Raw genomic sequence first — 26135 nt, 5'->3', positions numbered from 1 at the left:
CAGGGTTGGGATTTGGGCACAGATATCTAGGGAAAAATTCCACTGGTGATTGTGATGTATACCACAGGTCAACCCATGACTAATCTATCAAAGTCCTTAGTGTATTTTGTAGTTTTTGTGTTCCTAAGTATGTGGCAGTGTTAATGTCTAAGAGGTTGGACATGTTTCCTGTGTATGTAAAGCATTTGGGCAGATTTTTTAAGAGAAAGTATTTAACCATTTTTGGGTGTTGAACAGTCTTTTACTCCTCTGGGTATTTTTGAAAGACACATGAAGTATTTTCTTAGATTAGAGGGGCTCAAAGTGTTCTCTAGACCGGCATCATTGGTACTTCCCTGCTGACTTGTTAGACATGGAGATTCTCAGGCCCCATCCAGCCCTCCTGAATCAGAAACTCTGGGTAAGGCCCAGTAATCAGTTTGCAGAATACCCCCAGGTGACTGTGGTACAAGCTAAAATTAGAGAACCTCCATCTTAGAGTAACAGCTTCACATACACATTTTTGGTATTATTTATCTACTACTTTATATATATTAGGGGATCAAAGATTTTTTTGAGAGGCTCAATACCAATTCTGAACCAGGAGAGAATTTATTTAAATCACTAGTTAATAATCTAAAAACAAAAGCATATTCTTTCTACAGGCAGAATTTTAATACACAATATTGCCAATAAATTATAAATCTGTTAGCTGATTAATAAATTTAATGTATAAATAGAACATTTCCATGTAATGCTGCCTCAGATGTGATATAGATTTTATTTTCAGAATGTACCCTGAATTTAAAACAGTGATTATTTCTTCCTTATTTTACCGCAGCATTAGAAAGTGGAGTATTTAATTCGTGAGGTTATTGGAAGTGGAATAATCCATCTTTTCTCTAATTGTGGATATTTGCAAGATATTGCCAAGCTAGTAAAATAGTAAACACCTAAACGAAGAAATTTAAGTTGCTTTCAAAAATAAAATAAGTACATATATTCTGAATATTTTTCTTTAGAAAACATTTCAGGTGATTTTGGAATTTCAAATTAACTATGAAATGCTAAATTTTCAAAAGCCAATAATTAGAATGAGAAACTTAAAATACTGAATTATACTGCTTACTCGGTGTCTCCTTTCCACTTCCTGGAAAGAAATATGATTGTTCCTGCTTCATTCCCAAAATGAACAAAACATTTAACTCATTTCTAATTAATCTTACTGTAAAACAAGTTTAAAAGTAGGATGACTTCTTCTTTTGGATTTTTCTGACAAATGCAGGTGCATTATAGTATCAGTTCACTGATGAATTTTTTTTAAAGTATAAAATATTCTGTGATCCTGCTATCTTGAAACTGCTATTAATATTTGTAAATTTTGCTAACTGTATATTGTATCTTTCTGGTTTTATCTGTGCACTTATAAGTTACATTTGTATATGTGTACATATATACACATTTATTTACATATATACACGTGTATTAATAAATGGATTCATGCTCAAATTTTGTTGTATAACCTATTTTCACATAATGCTATATTATAACATCTTCTCTAAGCACAGATTAATTTTCATAGATTTTGCCTTGTCTGTCAAAGTTTTGTTATTTGATTTTATGGAAAGATTATTCCTAGGGCTAATGTTTTGTCATTAGGGATTGACCCTAGTAACTACTATCGAATAAAGACAAGAAACATAAAGATATATTTGTCCTAGAATATAAACTCCATGGGAATAGTAACATGGTCTGTAATAAATATACTTGTCTCAGGGTAACCTCCCCTTGTAAAAAGCCAGTAGGATTAGAAATCAACCTAATGAGAACTTGCATGTCTTAGGATGAAAATTAAGCACTTTCTTGAAAAAGATCGTAGAAAACAGAGTCAAGTCTTCTGTTTCGCTGGGCTATGAGACATAATTATAAAGGTATTGATTTAATTGGTCAACTGCTTTAACTACAACTCATGCATTTTCCTGCCCACACTGACTTAGGACAAAAAAGTAAATGACATTAGAATATAGATCAGAGTGATAAGGGGAAATAATCTTAAACCTTTCACCTCTTTTCAATAAATTGGTATCATAGTTTCTCTGCTTTCTCCCTGTGCTTCCAGATCTCATCTGTTCTCCTTGGTGATAGTATTGGTGCCATTTCACTGTTCGAGTGCTTGGTGATTTTTTTTTTTAATCAGTAGCTTTTTTCTTTCTTTCTTTCTTTTTTTTTTTAATTTATTTGACACAGAGATAGCCAGTGAGAGAGAGAGACAAGCAGGGGGAGTGGGAGAGGAAGAAGCAGGCTCCGAGGAGAGGAGCCTGATGTGGGGCTCAATCCCAGAACGCCAGGATCACGCCCTGAGCCAAAGGCAGACGCTTAACGACTGAGCCACCCAGGCGCCCCCAGTAGCTTTTTTCTAACTTACATCTAGTATGCTTATTAGATGCTTACTAAATGCTTACTTATATTTGAAAGTGCATATCCAGGTAATCACAGTAAATGAAAATAGTATGCCTTGTTTATAGTACTGATATTGTGCTGTTCAATTATGATCACAGTCTGTAGTGATGAAGCACAAATTCAGGCATCTTAAAAAAATGTTGAAGGGGCAGTCAACCTTCAATGGGCTTAAGTCAAAGTCAAATAGAAGATTAAGGCCAAATAGTAAAGCCGAGTAGAACTTATGCACATCTCTATTAAGAATACAAAGATGAAGGGTACCTGGGTGGCTCAGTCGGTTAAGTGTCTGCCTTCGGCTCAGGTCATGATCGTGGGGACCTGGGATCGAGCCTGCTTCTTTCTCTCCCTCTGTCCTTCTCCCCTGCTCGTGCTCACTCACTCTCTTTCTCTCAAATGAATAAACAAAATCTTTTTCAAAAATTAAAAAAAAAAAATACAAAGATGAATGAGGCAGTTTTCTGCCTCCAAGAAGTTTGAAGAATTTTAGAAGATACATACAGTTGACCCTTAGAACAGTGCAAGTGGTTAGGGGCTCTGACTCCCTGCACAGTCAAAAATCCATGTATAAGTTTTGACTTCCCCAAATATGTAACTACAAATAGCCTTCCTCAAAAAACTTCACTTCTAATAGCCTACTATTGACTGGAAGCCTTACCGGTAACTACTAACACATATTTTGTATATGTTTTATATACTGTAATCTTATAATAAAGTAAGCTAGAGAAAAGAAAATGGTATTAAGAAAATCTAAAGAAGAGAAAATAACATTTACAGTACTGTATTGTATTTGTCAAAAAATTCCATGTATAAGTGGACCCACACATTTCAGATCTGTATTGTTCAAGGGTCATGTGTATATAGCAAAATAACCAGAATGGTGAGATCTAGGGGAGAGGAACAGTTTTGGAAGACAGAAACAAAGTAATGCTGGAGTTGAATGTTGAAAGTTTCTTACATAAATATAGCAGGCCACTTATTGGAAAGGGTACTTTGGGCAGAGAGAGAATGAGCCAGAAAGAATGAAATACTATGCTTTTGAGTAACTGCAGTGTGGCCAAAGAATATAGGAAATAATGAGGATGAAGAGATGGACAGGGAACTAGCTAAGGGAGGGTTTCCTTAGAAAATAGATTTTGTCATGTGTACATTTGGTGGAATTTTGAGGAGGGCATAATATCCAATTTCTTATTTTGGGATGTTGATTGTGGTAGTAATTTGAGAGCATAATTAACGCAGAGTTAATAGTGAAGTAGTTGAGTCAGTGGTTCCCAAATCTCATTGTATATCATATGCATCTTGGGAGTTTTTAAAAACCCAGAATTTTGGGTCCTGCTTCAGATCTACTGAATCAGAATTTACAAAGACAGGGCCCAGAAATTTGAAATGTTGAATGTCTGTAAGTAATTATGATGCACCTAGACCAGCATTTGAAAATATGGCATTAGGTAACTATTTCTACAGTAGACTACGTGGGAGGCTGTGTAAGCTCCATGAGGGCTCTTCTGTGTATCACTACATTCCTTGTAACTGGCACAGTGCATTCTAGGTGCTCAATAAATATTTATTTAATGAATTATTTCTTAAATGTAGGAGGTTATTCTGAGGTTCAGGAAGGCCACTTCCCATCTTGTGTTTTGTTCTCTATAAAGAGTTATAGTTAAGTTCATATAGTTATATGAAAGTGTTTAACACAATGCCTGACATATAAGTGCTCAGTAAATGTTAGAAGGGGAAATTCTCTTTATCTTTTCTCTTATGGTACTTTGTGTGATTCCCTATCTTGGCAGTTGGCTTATGCCTAGTCAGGTCTGAAGTGAGCATGCAGATTGGTTTTACTTTGGGGATCCAGATGTTGAACAAATAAAACACCAACAGTAGTGAGCTGAGATGTTTGAATAGGTCCTCTGTACAAATTAAAGTCTGGTGGGAGTATTGAGGTAGACTGAACTACTGTCTTCTGGTTCCCTTCCCTTAGTGGTTGGCAGTATCCATTAAAGGTTGTGTTGCTTTGAACAGCTGGTGGACAGTGGAGCCCAGAGCATTGCCATTATAATAAGGTGCTTTTGAATTAGACTCCAGGAAAGAGCCTGGCCGTGAGTCCCTCCAAATGGCTTTACAAGTCCTAAATTCCAAAGCTAACCCCTACGCCTCTCCTTTGTGTCTCTGAAATGTAAAGTAGACAGATTTTGAACTTTATAATGCCTCGATGTATGTATACTTAGTAATTAGAATGAGTTTCTGAAAGGCACCGTAATCTGTTAACAGCATGGTTTCTAGAGCTAAGTGGTTTGAGTTTGAATATAGGCTCTACCATTTATTTAATTCCGTAAACTTGGATAAGTTATTTAACCAGGTTCCTTATCTGTAACATGGTGATAATAATAAAAAATAAGTTAATTGATGAGAAATGTTTAGAATATCACTGTGTACATAGTATAAGTACCTTGGAGTTTGGATTTAAAGCTGCAGGCCAAAATGCCAACTGAAGAACATGGAAATTTCCTCTGGCCTGAAACTTTAAGAAGTGCAGGGCAGTTTAAACAGTGAGATGCACAATTTTCACCTATCAGCTTGACAAAAATTAAAAAGATAAAGAAGATCCATAATATATATTACTGCAGAGTGTGTGGGGAAATAAACACATTCATCAATTAGCAGAGACAAAAATGGGTACAGACCTTTTTGGAAAGGTAAATTTAAATGCCACATCCTTTAGATCATGGAATTTAAGTTTAGAAGGTCTGTCCTGTAGTAGGAATACTGGAGTGGAAAACAACTTGTAACTTCAAGGCCAGAAAGAGTTTTTAAAGCAGCTAAATAATAGAGTTAAGGGTTTTTTTTTTTTTTAATGTAAACTTTATTAGAAATAGGATGGATCAGGGGTGCCTGGGTGGTGCAGTCGTTAAGCGTCTTCCTTGGGCTCAGGGAATGATCCCAGCATTCTGGGATCCAGCCCCACATCAGGTTCCTCCACTAGGAGCCTGCTTCTTCCTCTTCCACTCCCCCTGCTTGTGTTCTCTCTCTCGCTGGCTGTCTCTGTCAAATAAATAAATAAAATCTTAAAAAAAAAAAAAGAAAGAAAAGAAATAGGATGGATCAACTGTTAACACTTTGAATGTCTGACTCTAACTTCAGTTTTTTTTTTTTTTTTTTTGGTAAGTATTTATTTATTTGAGAGAGAGAGTATGCTAGCAGAGGGTCAGCAGTGGGAGAGAGACAAGCACTCAGTGTGGAGCCGACATGGGGCTCAATTCCACAAGCCTATGACCCGGAGATCATGACCTGAGTTGAAATCAAGAGTTAGATACCTAACCGGCCCCTAACTTCAGTTCTTAAAGTCACATATATTCACAATCGGGAATGCTAATGGGCTTTGCTCGTGTAATTAGACAACACAGATGAATTAAAATATCTGCAATTTTGTGTTCTTGTTAATCTAAAGAATACTAAGCATTCTCTATAAAAGGGCTAGTGCTATTCAACTTTGTATCCAAGAAGCTTCGTGATAGTGGATCTAGATTATTTTCCTAAATATATTTCCTATACAAAATAATTTTAAGATACAATTGTTAGCGTCTTGTCTAGTACTGTATGTTAAAGAATAATAAGTGTGTGAAAACTACAGTACCACAAAAATTAAGCTATTTTGCTACTTTACTTAAACAGTAGTCCCAGAACATAGAAATGTGTAAGCAAACTGTTCAAAAGACAGAATTTTTACTGTACTCTTAACTGATTTCTGCTGTGATTAGCAGATGTGAAATAGCACTTTATGCAGACATGTCAGTGCAGAACTTTACTTGATCTGTACTTAATAAAAACAACAAAGATGGAATTGGTAATTTAGAGAAATACAGTGACCTTACTTACATGCAGAAAATCTGCCTGTTTTCTTCTGGTCTACAAACCTTTTATTTTGCAATCTAAGTAGTAAGTAAATAGTACAGGATTCATCTCTATGGGACCTACAGGCCATGGCCTACCAGAAATTTGTTGTTCAATTCTGTGGGGTATGACCTGATAAAAAGAGCCTTCCTCTGAGTAGACTAGAAGCTGGTCAGTTCAGATGCTGAAACTCTAAGAACTTTGGAAGTTACAGCTTTAAGCTAAGCAATGTTTTAAGAGCTCCCATAGTCACACGTGGAGAACATCAGATAAATTTCTATATTAAATCTTCTTTATAGGTCCCCTGATTGCTTTATGTCTAGGTAGATTATATAATAGAGGACATACTGATTTGCATTACCTTTTTCATCTAATTTAGGTTTGTCAGCTCCTGAAGTATCATATTACCTGTTTTATTGAGGTTTATTTCTCTTCCAGAATTCTGGCTCATGCTCAAAGTCTTCTCCTAGTCTTTACCACTTAAGTATGTTATGCGTTAAATGTTTTATCCAAGCTCACATTTCTTATGTATTTGTCTTACAAATTTAGTTGCCACATCTTTAACAGTTATTATCTTCAAAGTTGGGGACAATACAAGTATTTCTAAACGTATGGAGATATTCACCATGGTTAGCTAAATCAGATACCCTTTAAAAGCATAAAGCAGGTAATAAAAGGATTTAAATTTTTTACCAAGTGTTTCATTTGGGTAGTCATTTGTTGGTCGCTTAAATGTGGTTGAGTAATTAAGAGAAGAAGGCGAGTAAGTCTGATGAAAGTTGCTGATTAATCAAATTCTGATCACCTGGACTGATTGTAGTATTTAAACTTATATTCAGGTTTATCATGAGGTCATTGGTCATCACACTTTTTTTGGTGGTTTCACTTGAACCAGATAGGAATCTGATTCCCACTACCATCCCTTCCTCTCACCCACCAATTCAGAGGGGAAAAAAGTGAGGAAAATTAGATGCTAGAGCCGGGAGAGGGGGGGCACACTGAATATCTCCCACCATACTTGGGAACTCTGGTATAGGTATAAAATAGATTTTGAAAACTTTTATTATTGTACATTTTGTTCCTAAGTTCAAATTTAAAACATTCACTTAAAGTTAATGAGAACAATAAAGTAGTTCTAATGCACATAAAAAATGAAGTTGCAGACTGTTGATATTGTTGAATTTTCATGGTAGCCTCAGTCTAATTTATTTTCATGGTTTTTAAAGATTATACAGCATTAAGAAAATCCTGATTTACATAGATCACTAGTTATAAGTAGTAATAGTTTTTAATAGCTCACCTTAAATCTCAAGATACTCAAATTGATCTGGGTGCTGGAATTGAATAATTTGTATCAAAGTTCAGTTACTAACAAAATATTCACATTCCTTATTAATGTAGAAAAGTCAGATAAGCACACAAACTTAAGTGCTTAAATTACATTATTATTAGTATATAATACAAAGGTTATTCATTTGTTATACAACATAGTAGGAGCATGTGCTGAGAACCCTGACTGGTTTTTTGTTCTGTTTTTGTTTTGTTTTGTTTTGTTTTGTTTTGTTTTGTTTTGTTTTGGAGAATATTGCTTCTGTGATTGAACCTTGCAGTTTTGCAGATAATTTGAAGGGAGGAGAGATGTAAGTTAGATATAATAACGCTTTATTCATAGGATATAAGGAGGACGAAGTGAAATAATGCTGGCAAAGTCCTTCCATACTGCTTGCTAAGTGCTCAATAAGTGGTAATGGCTATTTTCAACATTTAATAAATAATTAACAGAATTAGGTTGAGGGTCATAGGAGAGCAGCTGAGTATTTGAGGTAGAAACAGCATTCTTTCTTAAGGTAAAACAACTGTGGAAGAGCAAACAAAGACTTAGCAGTAAAAAAAAAAACCTGTTCAAATCCTGTCTGCTACATAATGGCTGTTTTTAACCTGCTATATAACCTCCTCTGTAAAAAGGGATAGTATTTAATCTATTTACAGTGTGAGAAAACTAGTTACCTGGTACACATAGTAGGTTTTAGTAAACAGTAGCTATTAAAGAAGACACTAAGGACAGAACCACGTTTAGCGTAGTTTACCTTCAGCTGGGTCAGGAGGAGTAGATGTTGCTACAGTTAAGCGGAGGAAAATGTCTCTGCTTGGTGTGCCTTAGGAAAATCTTTCTGTCTGACTTTATTCTTGGAAGAGTTCCCTAAAGATGTGTCATTGTTTTGACACCTTTATTAATCTTTATTAACCTGTTTCTTTCAATTCTTACTGTTGTGCCACATCTTTTTTTCTTCTATACTCCTACCTTTTTTTGATACCTGTTGGCGCCAGTAATAGATTAGGGGCTGCTAAGGGAAGAAGCAACCTGAAAATGGTAGCTTATTATAGCGGGTAATATAAATATCTATAGCTTACAGTCAGTATTGCTCATGTGGTAGGGTAGAGGATGGGAAAATATTGGAGTCAAAAGAAACTTGAGTCAAAAATCAGTTTTAGCTGCAGTCTGTAGTTTGCCTGCTTAACAACTTCCTTTTTTTCAAGTTAATATGTACAACTTAGTTTCTCTAGACTTAGTGCTGATTTTTCTATGTTGAGACTACTTTTGAATGGCTGTGAGGGTACAGCCTTAGATACACAGGCTACTTTTAAGATTTTGGCTAAAACAAAAATATCCTCTCCAATTTGATATTCCAGGGAGGAGATACCTGTTTTGGAAAGGTTTAAAGCTTCATCTTGGACTTCTTGTGAGAGTTCCTTATGTCTTCAGTAATCCAAATATTTGTATAGCTGTATTTTACATTCTTACTTATACATTCATGTAGTAGACAAATCTCTATATAATTTGATTCACATGGCATCTTTAAATTGTTCCATGAAAAGCAGAAAAATGTGTTATCCAAGCAAAGGCAAACTAACTTATATAAATTTTCTCTTTTTCTCTCCTCCTCTTCCTCTTTTGTTAAATAGGATAAGTTCTGAACGTCGAAAAGAAAAGTCTAGAGATGCAGCTAGATCTCGGCGAAGTAAGGAGTCCGAAGTTTTTTATGAGCTTGCTCATCAGTTGCCACTTCCCCATAACGTGAGCTCACATCTTGATAAGGCTTCTGTTATGAGGCTTACCATCAGCTATTTGCGTGTAAGGAAACTTCTGGATGCTGGTGAGTTGTTTTACAAAAGTGTAAAAGGCCTAAAAATTAGAAATCAGAAGTAATTAGAAGGTGGTCATACTCAGGCCTTCTTTAATGTGATTTTTTATTACCTGCTTTTAAAGCTTCAGTAAGGAATTTTTAAGATACTGGCCTTTCCCCCCTCTTCTCTTACCCCACCTTCTTGCCTGTTTTCCTTTTAATAACATGACCCTTCTTTCTCTTTTCAGTGCTTGCTATGTTACTTTAAATAATCATTAAAAGCAGCTGGTAAATCTAATTGTAATTTTTAAATAAAATATCAGATATTTATAAAAATATCTAAATATTATCATTTAAGTATAACTTTTAATTATTTTTCTTTTCTTGTGCCCTTTTTAGGTGATTTAGATATTGAAGATGAAATGAAGGCACAGATGAATTGCTTTTATTTGAAAGCCCTGGATGGTTTTGTTATGGTTCTTACAGATGATGGTGACATGATTTACATTTCTGATAATGTGAACAAATACATGGGATTAACTCAGGTAAAATGCCCATATGTTAAGAGCCCTTCTGTATGTTTTTATGATTTTATGGTATAGATCTAATTTTTTAAATGTGTTTACAGTTTGAACTAACTGGACACAGTGTGTTTGATTTTACTCATCCGTGTGACCATGAGGAAATGAGAGAAATGCTTACACACAGAAATGGTAAGAAGAAAAGTCTGTTTGATTTAATATGACAGGTGGTTTTACATAATAAGATACTAATTTTTAAATTTTGCTGTTGTATTAACCTAACGCTCAAAACATCATTTCCTGTTTAATAAAATGTTGCTCTGTTCTTTGTGACATCTATGTTACTCTATTTTTTTAGAAATTTATAAAAATACCTAAAAAAATTTTAAAGCCCACCTAATTCCATGAATAATTATATAGATGTAGTAAAATAAAGTAAATAAAATGGGAAGGTAAATAAAAATCAGGACCTACAAAGAAGTCAATTTATAACATACAACTTTAAGGCCAGGGGATAATCAAATAATAAGATTTTAGATAGTGATTACACTTGAGGTACCAGTGTGCATTCAAGCTTTCTAAAGGACCAAGATAAAGAAAAGAGAAAGTTCACCAGATTTTTAAAAGCCTAATAGCTGCTTGTTTGACCTCAGGATATTCACAATTATTTGAGACTATGTAGTAAAATTACAAAGTAATATATTGTGGATGCCCCCACATTAGCAACAATAAAAACGACCCGCTAAGACCTCTTAACTCTTAGTAATGAATTGTTACAAATAAGTCTCTAAGATTTTTGGAAAGTACCCTTGAATTACAAAAATTTTATAACTAAAGAAAGTCTGTTCACACCTGTGCCGTGTTAAACAAAACGTACTGATAATTTATAAAGTTACCACAATGGAAATTTGTCATTGTTCTCTGTTGCTCTCCAATTTGTTTGTTTGCTTCTGTATTAAACTCAAGTTCATAGCACTTTTTGAATATTTTTATGGTTTTTTTTCATCTCATTTCATTTATGATAATAGTTAACCTCTGTCGAGAGATTACTCTGTGCCAGAACACTGTTCTCTGCATGTTATGTGCTTTAACTTCTTTTTTCCTCATAACACCCTATGAAGTTACTATTTCTACTTTACTGAGGAAACTGAGGCACGGAATTATTAAGTAACTTACCCAAGATTACTTGGTTAGTAAATGGCAGAGTGTAGGTTAAGCTCAAGTGGATGGGCTCGAGTCTACACTCATTAGTCCTCTGGAGATCTTTCATATTCACCAACTCTCACTACTTTCTGTGGCCACTTTTAGCCTTGCCAGTAGGAGCCCTCTTCTGTTCTCTAATTTCATACTTTGTGTTTGCTGTGAACTTGGAAAGCAAATATATAATTTTTAGAATTTTGTATAAAGGAAGAGTAAATACACTTCACACAGGGTTGTCAATTAGTTTAATATAGGACTTCTAGTGTTTAGACTGAGGTTTGTACTGGCTGTTCAGTGATTCCCTTGGCCTAGACTATAAATGGATGGATATTAGGAAATTTTGTTTTGATTTTGTAATGATGATAATACATTATTCTAAATCAAATATATTCTACATAGTATAGTTTAGATGTATATTTTTAAACAAACTTTTTCTGTTTTTATGTTTTTTAAACAAATAGTTTTTTAAAGCACATGAACTTACTGAAAATCATTCCTAATGTAATGAATGTTTGACATTTTGTTGAGAAACAAAAATGCCCTTTTCACTTTTAGAAAAGGGGGGCTGCTGCACTGCATCACATTTCAGTGATATGCTAAGAACCAGTGGTGTGTTTATACAACATAGTCCTATTATTTTTTCATTTAAATTCTGAAGTGATGACTTAGAGTTCATTAAAAATAAGATTTATTTTTAGATCTGAAAATTTAGTTCTTTTAAAAAAAATTTTTTTTTCCCCATTAGGAAAATGCTAGTACCTTGGTTTTTAAATTAATCTTCATGTCCCAATTCAAAGGCTTTGGGTATCCAGAGGTCAGTACAATTCAAGCTTAGATTATGAAGGACTGAATCCACAGAGAATTTACAAGTAGATCTCTGCTGGCACCACAACCACAACCCAACTCTGTACTGCCACTGAGACCAGTGTGGTTCTCGTGGCATCTTTTTAAAATCCATTCACAAATACTTCTAGGGAGGGCAAATTTAATCCTTATTTGAGTAAACCCATATAATTTGTATCAGCACCAAGACTGCCCCCTTGCCTAGTTCCACAGTTATGGAACTAGAACTCTTCTCATTCTCCTTGAATTCTTCTTCCTCAGGAGTCCAGCATTTCTAGCTAAGCAAGCCTAAATTTAAACTTAATATCTTGTTTCTTTTGGGGGCACATGGGTGGGTCAGTCGGTTAAGCATCTGCCTTCAGCCCAGGTCGTGATCCCCGGAGTCCTGGGATTGATCCCCAAATTGGGCTCCCTCCTCAGCAGGGAGCCTGCTTCTCCTTTTCCCTCTCCCTGCTGCACCCTCTTCTTGTGCTGTCTCTGTCAAATAGGTAAATAAAATCTTTTAAAAAAAAAATCTTGTTTCTTTTCTACTTGGCACTTTTCTTTCAATATACTGGTCTTAAAATCTCCAGATCTTTTTTCTTTTTAAATTTCTCTCCTATCCACCTACTTCTGTCAGTTTTCAAGTTTTTATAGATTCTAGTTCTTCATGTGTCTTTTGTCACCCTTCTTTTCACTTCTGCTCAGCCCCTGATTATCATCATTGTATTTTAGTTCTAATACATCATGTATATTGCTTCTAAATTAATGTACCTTAAGTTCCTGATTGTGCTTCCTATCTCAGAATTTTTGGAAACTCTATGTTGTATGAATTCAGGCTGAATTCATTAGGCCATCCAAAGCCCTCCGTTGTTACAGACCTACATCCATTTCTAACTGTCTCATTACTCTTCTGCATGTACTTCATATTGCAGCAACCTGAACTATCTACTGTCCACCGAACATGTGTTCTTTATTCCCCACCTCTGTGCTTTTCATTTTTTTTTTCCTTTTCACCGTTTCTTTGTTCTATAACGTTTAGAATTGGAGTGAATAGACCTGAATTTATTTCACTCTGATTTTGCTTTGAAAAGTCATTCAGTATTTTTGTTTGTTTTGTTTTTTCCTCTAGTAACAAAGTAGAAATAATGTCATGCTTACTTTACAGGAAGATTTAAGGAAAAATCAAATATATAAAAATATTATTTGCTTTGAAAAGAAAGTTGCTATTTTGAAAGTTCTATAAATACATGGAGTGCTCAGTTATAAATTGAGCTAACACATTTAGCAAAGGTTTGGAGGAGTTCGCTTGAAGTTCTTTTTTGGGGGTGTGCTTATAAACTGATAGCACAATTATAAGGCAAATTTATACCACATTTATATTTCTTTGTAATTTTGCCAACTTCACTGGCTTGAATGTGAAATGATTAACTGTTATCTGAAACCAGGGAATCATTGGAGTAGTGAACCCCAGTTACTGATTGAAGCATGTTAGATCCCTTGGACATGTTGGAGTGTGAATCGCTGTTCATGCTGAGACTTGAAATTGTTATTTGAAAATAGCATCTAGGTGCTACTCTTACTGTGACAAATTTAAATGTTTAATTATGTTTTTATAATTTTATTTCATGCTTTCATTCATTAGGCCTTGTGAAAAAGGGTAAAGAGCAGAATACACAGCGAAGCTTTTTTCTCAGAATGAAGTGTACCCTAACTAGCCGGGGGAGAACTATGAACATAAAGTCAGCAACATGGAAAGTAAGTAAAAATGATTTGTAAGTCGTGGTGTACATCTCAACACTGCTAATACTTAAGATAGCATTAGAACTGTGAGGGAAAACTTACAGTTGTTCATTGGCATTTACAGAGTTACCATCCAAAAGTAGTAATTTGTCAGTTTGAGGCATGAACTTAAATTATGTGAATTGTCGCACTGGTGTACCAGGCTGACTTCATCATTTGGCTTTGCCACCCACCCAGTGTCTGCATTTTGGTAGAGCTTAATTTTCAGTTATTGTTGTTACATTTCCTTTCTCAGTGTTGAAACAGTCATCAAAGCAAGAAATAACAAAATAATAAATAAAACAGCCACTATGACTAGATGAATGAAAAATCAGCCCATATTTGTCTGAAGGAAATTTTTTAAAGAGTAATTTATGGTACCTGAGTCATGAGTGTATTACAGGGGAAACACGTATTGATTTCAAAGATATGATTAATCCACTAATGACAGTAAATTTTATCAAAGCTTCCTTGCCATATCACACTTCAGCTGTTTATCTGCATTTTTTTTACTAGCATTTTATATTTTATTTTATTTTTTTATTTTTTATTTTTTTTAAGATTGTATTTATTTATTCGACAGAGATGGAGACAGCCAGCGAGAGGGAACACAAGCAGGGGAAGTGGGAGAGGAAGAAGCAGGCTCATAGCAGAAGAGCCTGATGTGGGCTCGATCCCATAACGCCGGGATCACGCCCTGAGCCAAAGGCAGACGCTTAACCGCTATGCCACCCAGGCGCCCCGCATTTTATATTTTTTAAAGAACTGCTTTGTTTTCTTTGTACACAGGTACTTCACTGCACAGGCCATATTCATGTCTACGATACCAATAGTAACCAGTCCCAGTGTGGGTATAAGAAACCACCCATGACGTGCTTGGTGCTGATTTGTGAACCCATTCCTCATCCATCAAATATTGAAATTCCTTTAGACAGCAAGACTTTTCTCAGTCGTCACAGTCTGGATATGAAATTTTCTTATTGTGATGAAAGGTAAATGATATATAAGATACAATAATTTGAATTTTTAATTAGTCCCTCTTTTTTTTTTTTTTACTGTTGACTATAATAAAGACTGTATGCTTCCTTCCACTAAACTGAATACAGTGATACATTGTAGAACTCAGTAATACTACATTAACTTTGTAGATTAATTCAGCCACATTTATTGAACACTTACTATGCACTACGAATACTTTACCAGGGTGCTGTCCAGAAATCACAATGATGAGGTCTTTTTTCTTTCTAACTTATTTAAAAAGAAAATAAATATGTTTCAAAGACATAATGCATAATTTGAGGAAGAACAGATTACTTTTGGTTATGGACTAGAAAGGAAAGTGGTCACCTCCTCACCCTACATATTGACCATGATTTGTATTGCCATTTCCCAAATTTATGTTTGTAACTATTTTTAATTGCTAATTTGATATTTTTATCAGGATATTCCTCTGTATTAATAAACTGAATATTTCTATGACTCAACTGCACTGCTATTGTCCCAAAACAATTTCAAATATTGCTTTTCCTTTTAAAGTGCTAGCATGCTTAGTAGATACACAACTCCTGCAAAAATTTGGAATTTGTCCTTAACTTTTTTTTTTATTATCTGTACTCAGTTGGTCTCTAAATCTTACAGATTTAATGTCTACATATATCTCTTGATCCATTCCCTCCTTTCCACCCTTGCTTTCCTGCCACTGAATTCTTCAGCTCGTTATTATAACCTTTGGCTCAAATTTTTACCATAATCTCCTAAGCTGCCTCTGTGCCAGCAGATGTATGTAAGCCTTAATCTCTCATCCACATTCCCAAAAAGTGGACTTCATAATGTAAAAATTAGATGTCATGCTACTGTTGAAAATGCCTCAATTGCTTCCCTTTATCTTTACACAGAAAAAAAACGTGGGTTTATAAAAATATTACTTAGTGTGGCCTTGGTATTTGAACTTAACTATTTCAAATTTTATGATCCTTACCTGTTAAATTAGGGTAGTATTTTGAAAGGCTGTTACCAGGATTAAAGGAGTTTGTTGAGGGCCTAGCACACATAGTGTATGCTTTACCACTGGTGTCAGCCATCAGAAAAATGAGGATAGAAAAGCTAACAAGTATTTCATGGTGTTTATTGCCATTATTCATGTGAATATATGATAGAACAGAGATATCCACCTCTTTTTGAGGAATTATTTTTTATTTTTTGTACTCAGCAAAGTACAGAAATAAGTTGGGGAGAAAGAAAAGTGGTGGGACTAGAATGAGAATTGAGAAAGGGAGTGACATTTCTCTCTGGTTATATCAGAAAACTGGCAAAATGATCATGACAGAGGAGTGAAGACTCCCTGGTTAGAGATCAACCAAGTAAGGTTTTGAGTTTGACCAGGAGATTGTTGTTTTCTGATTAGAGCTCTTTTAGGAACGTTTCACATCTAAAACCTCTAAGAACTGAGATCTAGAAAAATTTTTGCTCAATTTTGAGAAAATCTAACATATCAAACTCCTGGCATTTAGAATATCTCACAAACAGTGTTTGCTGTACTAATTTCCACATACAGTTCAACACATTTATTTGAGCATCTACAATTTCGTGGCAAAGTAGAATGAAGAGCAGCAGTTCTTACCCTCAGGACACTTACAATGAACGAATAATATGCTGCATAGTTGCTTTAGATCACAGTTGCTTAAGATCATGGTTGCTTAAGAACATTTTTGGTAAGATTTTCTGGATCACTCCCCTTTTTGGTACAGAATATAAGCTGTGTAATTCTCTAAAGTTAGATAAAATTGACTTTTTAGGAAAATATGCTGTTTACATTTTAACATATTGTATCCCTCAATGGTAGAGATAACTTAGATTAGAAGTGCTGACGAGACACCTTATTAAACCAGAGCTTCTTACCATGATAATACAAGGCCCTCATTAATCTGGTTACTTCTCTAGCCTCATCTCTCCTCACCTGCCCCCGCAACTACGAGTCTTTCTTGTTTACACAGTATCAAGCATTTTCTCATCTCTGTCTTTGCTTCTGGTATACCTTCTGCTTCTGGTATACCTTCTTCTTGAAATGGTTTTGCTCTCCCTGCTGCTCTCCTATGTTCAACTCATAAGTCTCCTGTAAGAAGTTGTCCCTCACCCACTATTTCTTTTCATGGATAAGGGTGGTTCCTCTGATTCCTGCAACAGATTGCTATCACTACACATACCACATTATTTCATAAGTAGTATGGTAGCTGTTGCGGAAGATTAACTACATGTTGAGTTTTGACCTTACATTTTTCACACCTAGAACAATGCCAGGCGTACTAAGGCATATAAAGATTTAAATGAAGTTTTTTTTTAATTCCATGGGAATTTTATTTAAGTAACCTATATAAGACTAATTAAAATTATTTTTCAAGTATAATTTAAAGAAATAGGGCTTTTTTTATAAAACAGTTTCCTTTGTAATGCTGCCACCTAGTGCAGATGTGTTTAGGGATATCCCTTTGTAAAAAAGTCTGGATTTTAGCTTGGTTTGGCTTAATTCGTTTTTTTTTTACAAATCACTTTCTATTTACCTATTTTTATTTTGGAGTGAACTATATGGCAGGTCTTGCCTTAAAGTGTGACAACACAAAAAAGAGTATTACTTCTTTACATTTTTTTTAGAAGGATATCTGTGCGTTTTTTGTAGTTTTTTTGGACACAGTACATTAAGTAACTTTTGCTTACACCTCAGTTAGAAAGTCTTTTAAATTCTAAAGGCTGAGAAATTGACAAGTTTAACTCATGTTTTGCTCTGAGAAAAAAGAGAACATTTCTGTTTAGTATGGCGCTAAGATGACAGCATTCTCTTTCACATGAAATAGGTTCCATTTCAAACTGGTTGTAGAAAGTAATAAGAGCTAATCTCTGTCCTAAAAGAGTTGCCCAGCAACCAAAAGGGGTAACTGAATTATTTTCTAGTCCATTTTCAGTTTGATATCATTTTTTCATCTGAAATGAATTCCTATAATTTTATATTATTTAAAAAACTAAGTGTAAGAATGCAACTAATGAATCATCAAACTTTACATCAGAAACCGGGGATGTACTGTATGGTGACTAACATAATATAATAAAAAAACATTAAAAAAGAAAACTAAGTATAAGAGCATCTTCTAAAACCAACATAATATGTATTTCTTAAGTTCCCATTTAGTATGGATAGTCTTTGGTTGGTGATATTAAAATTCCGTAGTAGATATTGATCCCCCAAAGTGAAGCCTAAGGGCACTGTTAAAGAATCTGGTTTTATGGTAAACTAATGTTATGGATTTAATCTTATATTTCAAATTAAATGTCAGTGGCTATTTTTAATTTAGCAGTACTTCCTGTCTATTTATGAATCCCCTATCTAGTTACCAAAAGTAGGTACAGTAAAATGTGATAAAAATAGGGGCGCCTGGGTGATGCAGTGGGTTCAGTGTCTTACTTTTGATTTCGGCTTAGGTCATGATCTTGGAGTTGTGGGATCCGGCCCCATCTCAGACTCTGCGCTGTCTCTCTCTCTCTCAAATAAGTAAATAAATCTTCAAAAAAAATAGGTAACAAGTTTGGGTGAGGGGGATATAAAGGTCAAGTAGCAGGATGAACCCAGAGGACTTCTAGAAGTGCATGGTGCTGCATTTACTTAACTGTAGAGTTACCAAAGGTGAGATGTAAACTTATTCTAAGCAAAGAAGGATGCTCTTAATGCATATCAGTTACTTTGGAGAAGCAAAATTTTTCTTTATCACTTAGTTTCTTTTTTCTCTTCCTACATTTTTTTACTTAACAGAATTACTGAATTGATGGGATATGAGCCAGAAGAACTTTTGGGCCGCTCAATCTATGAATATTATCATGCTTTGGATTCTGACCATCTGACCAAAACTCATCATGATAGTAAGTACAGTGGAAGAACTACAGATATTTTAATTATTTAACTCTTGCAATCTCTTTACTATTTAGCTATATATCTAACTTTTTGGTTAAAATTAACCAGTCTTCCTAGAATAAAAATCTCCTCTGTCTCTCTTTCTCTTTTTTTTTTTTAAAGTTTGGGGCTTGAACTCACAAACCTGAGATCAAGAGTCAGATGCTTAACCAACTGAGCCACTCAGGCATCTCTCCTAGACTAAATGTCTTTTTTTTTTTTTTTTTTAAGATTTTATTTATTTATTTGAAAAGGACAGTGGGAGAGAGCAGGAGTGGGGGAGAGGCAGGCTCCCCACTGAGCAGGGAGCCTGACACTGGCTGGATACCAGGACTCTGGGATCATGATCCAAGCGGAAGGCAGATGCTTAACCAGTGAGCTACCCAGGCACCCCTCCTAGACTAAATGTCTTAATAGAACTCTTCATAAGAGATTTTGACCATTAAGTCTATGTTTTGTATTTGTTATAACCAGTACTAGTTAGGGTAGAATTATTTAATAGTACGTAAAACTAACTTGGCATTTTAAATACTAAGACAAAAAAAAAGGTCATAGAATATTGTAGTATCATTTACAGAATTCATACTTAAGTATTCAGACCAGTGAAAGGGACTCAGAAAAATTGTTCAGTGACTCAATGAATGTGAAGGTGATGAATGTCATGTACAAGTGGTAGCAAGTACCCTCGACATAAGATAAAATTCTCAATTTTACTCGTGAATGTTATTTAAAGATCCATAGTAAGTAAGACTTTGAAATCTCACTTGCCTGTTTAATCTGTACCTAAACGTGACTTCCCAATGTGATTGGGGATACCTGAATGTCACCGAGCGAGTATGATTAGATTTGAACTGCAGAATGAGCCCAAGTCGGCAGTCAGGGCCCCAATCCTCATGATAATGTCATCATTACTATTTATCTGGTACTTTCTCCCAAATCAATAAGAGATTAAGATCGCCTGAATTGCCAAAAGATTTCAGCATGATATCAGGTGAGATTCAAATATGCTAGCACAGCTATTTGAAGCATCGTTAATTCTTTGGAAACCTCAGTATAAATTTAAGGAAATGTAGTAGTGCCACTTGCTTGAATGTTTCTGTAGAATCAAGATTATTATTTTTTTTTTTTAAAGATTTTATTTATTTATTTGACAGAGATAGAGACAGCCAGCGAGAGAGGGAACACAAGCAGGGGGAGTGGGAGAGGAAGAAGCAGGCTCATAGCAGAGGAGCCTGATGTGGGGCTCGATCCCATAACACTGGGATCACGCCCTGAGCCGAAGGCAGACGCTCAACCGCTGTGCCACCCAGGCGCCCCAGAATCAAGATTATTAATTCTCTAGTCTTTCTGATACTTTCAACATATAAGTCATTAAAGGAATTGTGGTCACTGCTGTCCTTCATTCCTGGCTTTCATTTTATTTAAAGTAAAGATTGGCAGGAAAGGAGTTTATTTTGGGGGTTAGAAGAATGAAATATGTATATTTTTGGCTATGCCAGGGCCTTTTCTCTGTTACTTTAAACAGTTACGGTTGATTCCATTAAAATGAACATCTCTTCTAAAATAATGACCAACATCAGCATCCATTCATTTGATTGAAAATTCAAAGTTACTTTCTCTGCGTGACTCTTTTTCCTTTCCTTTTCACTCCTAGTGTTTACTAAAGGACAAGTCACCACAGGACAGTACAGGATGCTTGCCAAAAGAGGTGGATATGTATGGGTTGAAACTCAAGCAACTGTCATATATAACACTAAGAACTCTCAGCCACAGTGCATTGTATGTGTAAATTATGTTGTGAGGTAAGCTTGGAAAATAAATGTTTTGGGGGAGCAAGTCGTTACTTTTTTGGATAATCTGTTCTTTTATGGGAAGAGAAGATTATAAATGTTAACAATTTTATTTTCACAGTTCTACCTAATTATGGTTTTTAGTACTCTGACCTGAGTGTCCAGGCCAGCTATTCTGCAGTGATTCTATTATTGGTAGCTATCTATTCCCATCGTTTTCACTCCCATTTTTAAAAAATGCCTTGGGAAAAAACCCAGATCTCCTATTGGATTAGTTTGTTCTAGTCGTGTATCTGTCAGCATATACTATATCAAGTAATTGTTATTTTTGTAGGAAGAATACTGGCCTTGGAATAGTTAGATTTGTGTCATAGCTCTTTCACTCATTAGCTCCATGACCTTGGGAAATTCTCATTTCTTTGAATTTCACCCATATAGGAGAGAGAATACTTAGCTCAGAAGGTTGTAATGAGGATTAGATGAAATCCTACATAAGGTGGATGTAAAAGGCTGTATAATGTGGCACATGGCTCTTGTATATTCATGAACTCTTCTTTTAGTTGATTGGCTTGTGAATGTTATGGATATCATAAACCAATCTTTTCATTTGATCTACTTCAGCAGGTAACTGTCCCCTTCTAGTCCATCTCCAGATTACCACCATGCTAAGTTTTCTTGCATGAATATCTGATCATCTGATTTTCCTTAGAATGGTTTTAAAGATCTTTTTATTACCCCCAAGATAAACCATGGCTTACTTGCAGAGCATCATTTCTTGTCATTTTCTGTACTCCCATGCTTTCACAGATTCCATCGTCTTCTTAAAACCATGGCCACCTCTCATTTGTTTTTATTTTTGCCACTTCTGACACCGTCCTTTAATGTTGTTGTTGTAGTTTTTTTTCATACTTCCATGTTTTAATATTAGTACCAAAGATTTCTCTTGTGGCTTTCCCATTTTAGAAGAATCACCAACTTGGAATGTCCTTCTTTTCCTCCTACCCCATCTGCCAAAAAAAACCCTACTTGAGCCAGAGTTTCAGCTTGTTGACTTCTCTGTGAAGCAGACCTTCTCTATTTTAGCAATTACCACTTTGTTTTTTAATTGTTTGCATATCTACTTTCACACTGGGTTACAAACTTCTGAGGGCAAGGGTCAGGTATTTTAAACTTGTATACTTCGTTCATTCACTTAGTGAACACTTAAATATTTGTTGATTAAAGGGACAATAAAACTCACAGTTAAGCCAGACACAAAGATGGATCTGTTGTTCATCATCCCTCTTCAACTCTGTCCTGCAGGTGTTATCACAATATCATTTTCTTGCCACCAAGGAAAATATGCCACCCCTATTAGAAAGGCCTTGAGTGTTTATCTATATATCTTTACTTTCATTTTATTTTTTTAAAGATTTTATTTATTTATGTGACAGAGAGACAGCCAGCGAGAGAGGGAACACAAGCAGGGGGAGTGGGAGAGGAAGAAGCAGGCTCCCAGTGGAAAAGCCTGGGGGCTCGATCCCAGAACGCCGGGATCACGCCCTGAGCTGAAGGCAGACGCTTAATGACTGCGCCACCCAGGCACCCCTATATTGGTATTTTAAACCCTGAATGTGACCAAGTATGCATGAGAGATTAGGATAAGTCATCTTAAACTGTTTCTTTTCATAAAGCAGAATTTTAAGAGATAAGAGTATTTCAGAGACACATCCCCACATTGTGTCAATGCTCATTTAAGAATTACTAATCTCTCTTTTTTGACAGTGGTATTATTCAGCACGACTTGATTTTCTCCCTTCAACAAACAGAATGTGTCCTCAAACCAGTTGAATCTTCAGATATGAAAATGACTCAGCTATTCACCAAAGTCGAATCAGAAGATACAAGTAGTCTTTTTGATAAACTTAAGAAGGAACCTGATGCTTTAACTTTGCTGGCCCCAGCTGCTGGAGACACAATCATATCTTTAGATTTTGGCAGCAATGGTGGGTCTTCAGTTATTCTTTTGATTGCCTAAAAACTATGTCTGTTACTACAAGCCCATTTTAACTGAACTTGGACATGTTTTTGTTGGTAATCATTTGGACATCATAGTCTTACATATTTTGTTTTTCAAAGTCTTTTTCAAAACATTTGGCTTAAATATTTTTGCCTCTATAATTTCTCAGCATTCCTGCTTCTGTCACAGTGTTAGAGGTTGTGCTTCAGAGGGTTCTTAGGTATTTCTTCTTCCAACTTTAATGTTTCTCAGCTACTCTATTTCTATATCCTATTGCCATATTTTCTTCACAATGTAGCAGTTATATTGCAGTAAGTGTAGTTCATTAAAGGGTAAGTAACCACACCGTAATATCAAACATTGAAAATACAAACTGTAATTTCAAAGTTGGTTAAATTTTAATGAATAGTAGGTATGAAAAGGTTGGAATTGCAGGGGTTTTTATGCCATAAATATAATAGGAGCTGTCAATAGTAGATTGGAAAGATAACTCAGACTTATGTTTATACTGTGATATCTGTAAACTTTCTGATCAAGGAGAATATGGTAACATTTTTGTTTGAGTGAATTCGACCTTTTGTAAAAGGGGGCATACATTTCTGTATATGTTAAAATCTAGCTATTCTTTAAATTGACTAATAATTTTTTTCCCTATAGACACAGAAACTGATGACCAACAACTTGAGGAAGTTCCATTGTATAATGATGTAATGCTCCCCTCATCCAATGAAAAATTACAGAATATAAATTTGGCAATGTCTCCATTACCTGCTTCTGAAACTCCAAAGCCACTTCGAAGTAGTGCTGACCCTGCACTCAATCAAGAAGTTGCATTAAAATTAGAGCCAAATCCAGAGTCATTGGAACTCTCTTTTACTATGCCCCAGATTCAAGATCAGCCAGCTAGTCCTTCTGATGGAAGCACTAGACAAAGTTCACCTGAGGTAGGTGTCATGATATAAGAAGAGGATAACTTTCATATTTTAATGTTCAGGAATGTATTTATAAAATGAATACCAAAAAAGTCTTGAATTTTGACATCCACAGAGAACAATGTGTGTGCCTATAATTGCTCCAAGCCCATTGATTCTACCCTTTGAGATGGAAGACTGTAAAGTAGCAAAAGGCTTATTTTAGCAAAGCTTTAAAGGGAAAGGACCCTAAGTTATTTGCCTAATTTAGCCCAATTTCCATCACTGTTCTGGATCAGTATAACATGAAAATACCAAGTCTTACACATAGTAAATACCTAATAACAATTTTTTATTCAAGTTCTGTCTTGATAATAGTTTTTCCATAAACACAGTGAAAATAGTCTTTAAGGGCTAGGCTGAGACCATGTAAAGATGTCACACGGGGCTCTACTTCTAAATCTAGAATGATTCCATTTCAGAGGTTCCTCTGTCTAAAAATATGCTCAGGAGTAGGGCAACACAGACTTGAATATTATGACCTGTGAGGCACAAGTAAGTCTTAATAAGTGGTGAATAATTTTACATTAAATGTTTATCAGTTCAAACTGGCAAGGGAAGAGTAGGTGATTTGACATCTCACAGCCTTCTGGAGAATGTATTCTGTGCTGTGGTTGCTCAGCTTCCCTAGCATAAAAATCTATTGATTCGTTTTGTTTTTAACCTAACAAAGGTAAATCTAACAAAAATGTTAAAATGAGGAAAGCAAAAGTTTATGCTTAGACTATGTAGTTACAGTTTTCTGGTTAGAATCCTTGCTCAGAACTCCTAAAACAGTACTGCATTCATTAAGGTGAAGACAAGTAAAATAACTTAATTCTCCACCCCTCTCTCACTCCAGAATACATGTGAGATTTTTAGGTACATCTCTACGGAAGTGTGGCCTCCGAGCACAAAGGCAAATTCACTCCAGTGAGTGTATCATATCTAGTTATTGGCCAGTTAGTTACCATGTGGGAGTTGAATTATTAGAGGACTTTTATTCTTCAGAAGAAGCAGACAAATGTATCTTTTAGTCCTAATTTTATAAATGATGTTGTTACACAGTCAGAAATGTATATATTGGCAAAATTAGTTAATGTGAGCTCAAAAGTTTTAACTTCTCTCTAGTTAGATAAAATGTGATGAAAGAGATGGACTTTGTTGTGTATTCTCTGAGGTGTGCTTTGAGAATTCTAACAACTAGCAAAATATATGCAGGTTTCCTCAGGGAAAAGTAAACACATCAAATTCATTTTACAGCCTAACAGTCCCAGTGAATATTGTTTTGATGTGGATAGTGATATGGTCAATGAATTTAAGCTGGAATTGGTGGAGAAACTTTTTGCTGAAGACACAGAAGCAAAGAATCCATTTTCTACCCAGGTATAGGAACTTGGTTATTATATTTTCTATTAAACTTTATTAATTTTTCATTTGAAGTGAGTTTGTGTTTAACGTTTATAAGATGTGGCCATTGTAAAATTCATGTACTTGTTGCTTTAAAGGACACTGATTTAGACTTGGAGATGTTAGCTCCTTATATCCCAATGGATGACGACTTCCAGTTACGTTCCTTCGATCAGTTGTCGCCACTGGAAAGCAGTTCTACAAGCCCTCAAAGTGCGAGCACAATTACAGTATTCCAGCCAGCTCAAATCCAAGAACCTCCTGTTACCACTGCCACTACCACTGCTACCACTGATGAATTAAAAACAGTGACAAAAGATGGTATAGAAGACATTAAAATATTGATTGCATCTCCATCTCCTATCCGTGCACCTAAAGTAACTAGTAGTGCCACAACATCACCATACAGTGATCCTGGAAGTCGGACAGCCTCACCGAACAGAGCAGGAGAAGGAGTCATAGAACAGACAGAAAAATCTCATCCAAGAAGCCCCAACGTGTTATCTGTCACTTTGAGTCAAAGGTATTTATGTGTAACATTAAAGTTCTAGTTCTTTTATTATTTTTGAGAAAATGTATGTGGTGGTAACTTTTATTTCTAAACATAGCTAACTTTCTGGTAAATATGCTTTTAGAATACTAAATTGACATACAAATTCTGATAAAACAATCACTCAAAAAAATGTGTATTTATTTTCCTGAAAATAACCATATCACCTATCTAAATGTAGGAGGGTCTTCCAGTACCTTTATAAATATAATGCAGCCAATAAGTTCTTAACTGTACAAAAAATGACCCAGTTTCTTGTAGTTGTTTCAATCAGACTAGTTAACTATCCTGTTTCTGTCTCTTTGAGTTATTTGAAAGCTTACCTGAATAAAAGATCTTCCAACTTAAGGGTATTTCCAATTCCCTATTTCAAACTGAGCCTGATAGTCTTCAGTCCTCAGTATTCAATACAGGTATTTACAAGCCTTCTTTTAAAATTTATGTATAATTGCTTTTATTTTTCATGATGTATTTATAGAACATTAGTCAAATTACAGATTGAATAACTGTTTAAGAGCTATAACAGGAATCTAAGCATGATTTATGACGTTGCTTTTATGGAGTTAGTTTGAGCAAATACCTGTATACCACCCAAATTTTAAGTTACAATTTCTATATTTAATTTTTACAGTGGGATTTGATATTTTAAATTTGAAGCTGTAGTAAGAGGAAACAAGTTTTAGCTAGTCATTGGGGCAGTTTGTGGAGGAAAGAAAATTCCTTTTC

General features: G+C 35.1%; 1 protein-coding gene and 1 long non-coding RNA gene across 3 annotated transcripts in view; one reads left to right on the top strand and one right to left on the bottom strand.

The window, feature by feature from the left end:
- The window catches only part of LOC121105229, a 65088-nt gene that overhangs the window by 23892 nt on the left and 15061 nt on the right, over positions 1–26135 (bottom strand). The window lies entirely within an intron of this gene.
- HIF1A (hypoxia inducible factor 1 subunit alpha) overlaps positions 1–26135 on the top strand; it is a 41346-nt gene that overhangs the window by 11144 nt on the left and 4067 nt on the right. The window contains exons 2-12 of one of the 2 annotated variants that reach the window (XM_008701176.2): positions 9289–9479; positions 9849–9994; positions 10078–10162; positions 13638–13750; positions 14564–14766; positions 18573–18679; positions 20365–20512; positions 22265–22485; positions 23157–23443; positions 24713–24835; positions 24958–25382. In XM_008701176.2, coding sequence (XP_008699398.1) covers positions 9289–9479; positions 9849–9994; positions 10078–10162; positions 13638–13750; positions 14564–14766; positions 18573–18679; positions 20365–20512; positions 22265–22485; positions 23157–23443; positions 24713–24835; positions 24958–25382 — 2049 coding nt within the window. Of the gene's footprint in view, positions 1–9157; positions 9480–9848; positions 9995–10077; positions 10163–13637; positions 13751–14563; positions 14767–18572; positions 18680–20364; positions 20513–22264; positions 22486–23156; positions 23444–24712; positions 24836–24957; positions 25383–26135 lie in introns of those variants that run through there. The other variant, XM_008701170.2, reaches the window with a different exon arrangement.

Source organism: Ursus maritimus, unplaced genomic scaffold, assembly GCF_017311325.1.
Source record: "Ursus maritimus isolate PB19 unplaced genomic scaffold, ASM1731132v1 scaffold_25, whole genome shotgun sequence".
NCBI lineage: Eukaryota > Metazoa > Chordata > Mammalia > Carnivora > Ursidae > Ursus > Ursus maritimus.
This window is presented reverse-complemented; position numbering and strand designations above follow the sequence as displayed.